Source organism: Pundamilia nyererei, unplaced genomic scaffold (assembly GCF_000239375.1).
Source record: "Pundamilia nyererei isolate P.nyererei 1_Seehausen unplaced genomic scaffold, PunNye1.0 scaffold00025, whole genome shotgun sequence".
Lineage (NCBI taxonomy): Eukaryota > Metazoa > Chordata > Actinopteri > Cichliformes > Cichlidae > Pundamilia > Pundamilia nyererei.
Genome location: NW_005187426.1, coordinates 3,686,035 through 3,692,529, shown reverse-complemented (window position 1 = coordinate 3,692,529; position 6,495 = coordinate 3,686,035). Strand labels below are relative to the sequence as shown.

At 37.5% G+C, this 6,495-nt stretch overlaps 1 protein-coding gene across 6 annotated transcripts in view; it reads left to right on the top strand.

Moving 5' to 3' along the window:
• Window positions 1–463: 463 nt before the first annotated feature.
• aktip (akt interacting protein) overlaps window positions 464–6,495 on the top strand; it is an 8,232-nt gene continuing 2,200 nt past the window's right edge. Inside the window, exons 1-10 of one of the 6 annotated variants that reach the window (XM_005727647.2) lie at window positions 464–586; window positions 1,274–1,395; window positions 2,757–2,968; window positions 3,155–3,219; window positions 3,328–3,428; window positions 3,629–3,717; window positions 4,817–4,915; window positions 5,166–5,273; window positions 5,404–5,464; window positions 5,578–6,489. In XM_005727647.2, coding sequence (XP_005727704.1) covers window positions 1,348–1,395; window positions 2,757–2,968; window positions 3,155–3,219; window positions 3,328–3,428; window positions 3,629–3,717; window positions 4,817–4,915; window positions 5,166–5,273; window positions 5,404–5,464; window positions 5,578–5,685 — 891 coding nt within the window. In that variant the 5' untranslated portion in view covers window positions 464–586; window positions 1,274–1,347 and the 3' untranslated portion in view covers window positions 5,686–6,489. The other 5 variants (XM_005727646.2, XM_005727644.2, XM_005727649.2 and 2 more) reach the window with 5 other exon arrangements.

Sequence of the window (6,495 nt, the reverse complement as noted above, 5' to 3'; positions counted from 1 at the left end):
ATTATTATTTTATTTTTTTACTTAGAGTACAGAAATTATCACATATATTATCATCCACATTACAGACAATGACTTTTAAGGTGTATTATTCGCAAATGTTTAAATTAAACTTTAAACATTAAACATCAAACATTTTCTTCACATTGCAGTATTTGTCTTTTTTGAATTCAAGTCACCATAAATAGAAGACTGTAATATTTGTGCTGGTGGAACTGCTCTCTTCTGGGGTTTTTTCGGATGTCATTATTCTCTAGATTTTTTTTATTTTTTTAGATTTATTTATTTGTGGATTTATTTATTATTATTATTATTTTAAACATCCAAGTCCCCATTGAATTCGAGGCCTGTGTGTTAAAGGGCACGCTGTCTATCACGTGACGAAGTCACCAGCAAATCACCTGCTAAGATTTGTTTCCTTATGAACCAATAAGGACGCGTTGTACAGCAGCAAAACGCCCTTCATTTGTTAGATTGATCTCCGGTTTCTGTGTTTGTCAAATTATTTAGCTAACCTACGTTAGCCAGCTAGCTGGAATGGTAACCAAAGGAATGGTGAGCAGCTGTGCACTTTCCTTCGAAAATTAAGGTGGGACACGCCTTAACATTTATTAATATTTAAAGGGACGTTTATACAGTTCAAGCAAATACGGTGAGTTTAATTAATAAGCTCTCTTAAGTGCAAGATCCACAGTTAAAGACTGGTTTTGTTAGCAACGTCAAATGTAACCTTAAACCTAAAGCTGACGTTAGGTAAGTCAAGTAAAACAAATGAGACTGTGTAAATCTGGTAAAATTAACTCGTCGTATGCTTTGACAGCTTATGTTGCCAAAAATCCAGCTGTCAAGTAGAAATATGTTACGTTCAGCTGCAACACCCTGGTCCATAACATTTGCTAACGTAGCACTGTAATCTCAGATTGTGGTGAATGACACGATAGCTCATGCTTGTACCAGAAATAACGAGACTTTAACAATACATTTGGTTAAAATCAGAACATTAGTTTAAAATTTGTTACGGCTCCGACAAACAACGTTAGACACACAAGCTTTAAAACGTCTTCAATGAAACAGCTAGGTTAGCACGAAGCTAAGCTAGCCGAAACAACCCGTCCTAGTGTTAACTTTGTGGTTGCAAGTAGCTATGCTCGCTAAATTTGCATGGGATGCTTGATTAGTATTATTGTTTTTATTTTTTTATTTTTTGAGATACGCGTTTAGGTTGTGTGTGTTTGACTTCAACTATAGCATTTATTTCCTGTTTCCACCAAGGCAGCGAATGGCCCGGAGACTACTTGTCGTGGGACCTTCATAAAAAGAGGGACATCAGTCTGAACCTCTGAACGAGTGATGAACTTAAACCCCTTCTGGAGCATGTCTACCAATACAAGTCGTAAGGTAAACGTTGTGGAGGTTTTTTGTTTGCTTGCTTGTTTGTTTTAAGCTGTAAACATACTGTAAACATTGCCATTCCCATTCGGTGTTTTTTGTGGAAAAAATGGCAAACTTTAGTGTCCAGAAGCTTGCCCTTAGGTGCCTTTCAGATATGTACAAGCCTGTGGAAACCTCTCTCTGTAAAATGTGCTGCACATGATAGTCATGAGCTTTGCAAAGGAGATTTTTGATGACTTAACAGTGCAGTAAGTTTTGTTTGTTTTAACTAAAATCTTCACATATAAAATGTTTTGACTGCCTATTAAACCTGGAGTATAGTAGAGCTTACTATGGGTTACAAAGGTTGTATTTCTGCTGATTGCACTTCCTAAGATTAAAATAAATAAAACCTGTACTTGTCTGCCAAAACTTGATTTCGATAGTCCTAATAATTTAACATTTGAGGGGACAAACATCAAACTGAGAAAATGTATAGCTTTGTCTTTTCTCAGCCTTGATTCCCGCACCTGTTCCCACTTGGATTCATATTGTTAATGTTGTTAACAAATCTTGTTAAACTGGAAAACTTTCATACTCGACCTAAGGGTGTGGTTTTTCCACTCATTTTGGGGGAAATATGCTTATATTGTGTGAAGTTTAACTATAACCATATGATTTAAAACTACATTATAATAAAGTCTCCACTCTTTCTGTGTTGTGGTGTTTGTTGAAGTTTGCTACTGCTTGACTAAATTTCCACCAGCACCCACAGTGGTGGGGAGGGGATTTAGGAGGGACGAAAACGGTGTGAGTGACCTTGTTTGTCTCATTGAAGGTACATTTTAACACATTCTACAGTCAAGGGTTGTTTTTTTGTTGTTGTCGTTGTTGTTGTTGTTGGGTTTTTTTTTTGGGGTTTTTTGGGGGGTTTTTTTTAAGTGATTTTTTTTAAGTGCAATATTTATTGCAAGCATTTCTTGCACTGTTTCTTATGGCTTCCTGATGTATCCTGCCATTCAAAACAGCATTCTTCTGTTTTGTGTTCAGAGTGCACTGTGACACTTTACCGCAACTCCTCCTATCATCCTTGCGTCATCAGTAAGATGGCGTTACAGCTAGGCATGAAAACGCTTGCTCTTGTCTAGACATGGCTCCCTGACGAGCTACAAACCAGATGGGCAGTGTAACTTGAGAGGTCACTCACAGCACATGGTCACTACCCTGTGCCATCGGATTACTCCTTAGGTCTACCGTTTGAGCATTTATATACACTATCTAAATTTGACTGAGGGGGTTCCTTCTGATTTTTTTTTTCCCCTCCCACATAGCATGGGCTTTAATGTTTGATGTGTTAAGATCCCTGTCATGTTTTCAATCCTGAACAGCAGAGATCTGACAACGAGGAACAAAGCGGGCATGTGGAGCAGAGGGCCAGTCCAGCCCGGATGCCCTTCGGCAGAAAGCAGCTTCCGCCGATTCCTAAGAATGCAGCCCCTATTACCAAGCCTTCCCCAATGGGTACCCCAATCCAGTCTGCCAATGGCACGCATGCCTCTTATGGCCCTTTTTACTTGGAGTACTCTCTGCTGGCTGAGTTGTAAGTATTGGTCCAGTATCAGAATTTAAATTTCAGTTTGTTGTTAATTTCTTGGCATGCTCCAATATGCTGGTAGCCCTTGTTTTTAAAATACCCACTGTATACATTTTGTATTAAACTAGTTTCACAGTATCATTTAAATTGTTTTTATTTGGTTTCCCTTCTGATTTTTCTTGTGACCTGCAGCACATTAGTGATAAAGCAGAAGCTCCCTGGAATTTATGTCCAGCCATCCTACAAGTCTGCACTAAGTAAGGATTCCACTTTTAAAAGTTCATGCAATTAATCACTTTTTATATATCAGGGGAAAGACAAAAAAAGTGATAAGTGATTCTAAAATGGCATCTCTCACTGTCTAGTGTGGTTTGGTGTCATATTCATCAGACATGGCTTGTACCAGGATGGTGTCTTCAAGTTCACTGTGTATATTCCAGACAATTATCCAGATGGGGAGTGTCCTGTAAGTATTAAAAATATGTTCTTGTTTGATATTTTGCCCCTTACCAAAAAGTGAGATTGCATGATTTAGCTAAAAAGAGTAAACATTGGAAAATGCAAGATGTATGTCATTATAAATAAGAAGTAGCAGCATAAATGATGTATACATAAACTGTCATAAAATATGGTTTAAGAAAAAATGGTGCAAACAATTTGTTTCAGAAATTAGTATTTGACATACCAGTCTTCCATCCACTTGTTGACCCTGTGTCTGGAGAGCTTGATGTCAGAAGAGCTTTTACCAAATGGAGGTAGGTTTATCATTTTTCTGCTTATGTACTTTGCTTTGTTACTTTTCTCGAATTATATTTTGAAGTGGAAGAAATTGGGGGGAGGTTGGAAAAACTTGAGCAACTAAATGAATCACCAAGCTCAGTGTGGGCTGCTGCTGTAGGCTTCAAGGTTCAACAGAGGTGCTCTTTTGCATACCTTGGTTGTAACAAATGCTTATTTGAGTAACTGTTACTTTTCTATCACCTGGAAGGAAACTGGCCGCCTCTGGCTTCTGGTGCCTACAAGGCATTTTCAGCAGAGAGCTGCCACTTGCTGATGTTTTCTATTTTTAGACTGTGTTTTAAACCCAGTAGATCAGCATTTTCTTAAACAAACAGACTAGTTTGTCTGGTGCCCACACCCATGCTACCACCCAGTCATTCAAAGTCATTTAAATCACTTTTCTTTCCCATTCTTATGTTTGGTTTGAAATTCAGCACGTCACCAGGTTTACATGCCTGACTGATTTACTGTCATGCGATTGCCTGAGATATTTGCTGTAACATACAGTTGAACAGGTGTAAAATATGAGAGAGAGAGAGATATGCACCAGGAAACGTGATTCTGAAAAGTAACACAAATCCAAAAACTATATGCCATGACTAGCTGTGCTTCTCGACGTTATCAAAAACTGAACTACGCACAAGGCAGTAAAAACAAGTTTATTATGCTATTCAGCAAGGACTGACAGTGGCATGGACTGTAGTACAAGTTTTGCATTTAAAGGCATCTTGGCACTCCTCCATGATGCAGGTGTAGCTAACAGCTCTGTTTGTTAACAGAGGAAAACTCATCTGTTCCTGAAGCAGAGTTAACTTACAAATTACCTGCTTGCTAGCAAGTTTTCTTCAACAAACTTAGTATTTCTCTCTGCTGCACTGGAATCATCTTAGTGACACCAACTAATTCATAAAGTAATATTATATGGGCTTTATGCTGCAATATAAAGCACCTTGGGGCGACAGTAATTTTTTTTTATTTTTTTTATTTTTTTGGCTCTCTATATACGATATGTAACTGAATTAAAATAAATCAAACATTTACTGACTTCATCCACCTGTGTGTGTGTGTGTGTAGACGGAATCACAACCACATCTGGCAAGTCCTGATGTATGCACGTACAGTTTTTTACAAGATTAACACCACAGACCCACTCAACCCAGAGGCTGCTGTACTGTGAGTTTAACATTCTTGGTTTTTGCCTTTTTTTTTTCCCTTAATGGAACTTGTTGTGTGTGTGTGTATATTTTATTTTTCCTCTGAAAATGTTTAAAAAAAAAAAAAAAAAAATCTTGTTAGTCATTTATAGAAAAACAAAATTAAAATCTCGACTAAGAAACTGGTCTTTTAGCACTCGGTGCAAAGTGATGTTTCTAGCTAAATAAGTTTGACACTTGCTTTTTTTTTTTTCTTTCTTTTTCCCCAGCTACGAGAAGGATGTGCAGTTGTTCAAAAGCAAAGTGGTAGATAGTGTGAAACTATGCAACAGTCATCTTTTTGATCAGCCAAAGATCGATGATCCCTACGCAATAAGGTTGGTCAACTGTCCATTTCACATTCTAGTGCTGACCACAATAAGGAAAAAAGTGTGTGTGTTTGTTAAAACTCTAAAGAGGGAAAAATTATCTTGTGTTCGGTTCTCCACTTTGATCCATTGGTTTCAGTTTTTCCCCATGGAACCCAGCTGTACATGAAGAAGCAAAAGAGAGGATGTTCACATACAAGGTAAGTTTTGCTAAATTAAAACTTTGCATTTTCGAAGCAGGAGAGAGTTTAATCTGCATATTTTATCTGGTGATTCTTGTTATGCAGCTTTTAATTTGTTGTTGTTGCCCTAGAGACGACCTGAGGATCACCACAAGGCATCTCAGGCATCGGGTTTGTCTTGGGTAAAGCCTGGCTCGACACAGCCCTTCAGCAAAGAAGACAATCCTCCCCAGAGCTGAACCTGCAATGTCAAGATAGTGGCCACTAGAGGGAGTCAGAAGCATCAGATTCCATGCCACAGGCTTGCATCAGCCATCTGTGTGAAAGTAGAACCTTGGTAGTTGGCAACTTTATATTAGCTCTTCACATTTATTGCTTGGCTTTAAAAGCTTTTTTTAGGCCTCAAAGAGTTTTAGAAAAAGGAAACCAAGTTTGTATCATATTTAAATCAACAATGACAAATGGATGCGTCAACATCCTTTAGGGTAAGATGCAATCAAAGTACATTCTCATTTTCGTTTTCTTATCCATTCACATATTTAGTTACGTTATGACATACAGCTGCAAAAGGCTGTGGACGATGTGAGTGAAATTATTTTCATTCTTATTGTAAGTACAGTGGATTGCATATCAATACCACTTGTTCAATTTGGCTCAGGACTGTTTATTTGTAAGACTCGGAATGTTTAATCACAGCTGTGTTGGTGGGGAAAAAAAACCCTGTCACATCCTCCTCTATTACCAAGTTAGGTTGACATTTGCTTTATATTTGTGTTTTATTGGACAATGAGTTATTTTTTATTTCCACTGTGTAAACGGTTGTCTTACTTTGCTCCTAATATTTATGTAAAGCAGAGTTGGCAAATATGGTTTTAAATAAGATTCTAAGTAAGTAAGCTTATGTATTTTGCCAGATTTGAAATAATTTTGAATGTTTTATATATATATCATTGGTTATTAAAGGTTTGATGTGTAAATAATGGATTCTATGCTGAGGTTTAAGAGACATCTGCATTGGTGCTCTGTAAGAGAATGTCTTTTTTTTTTTT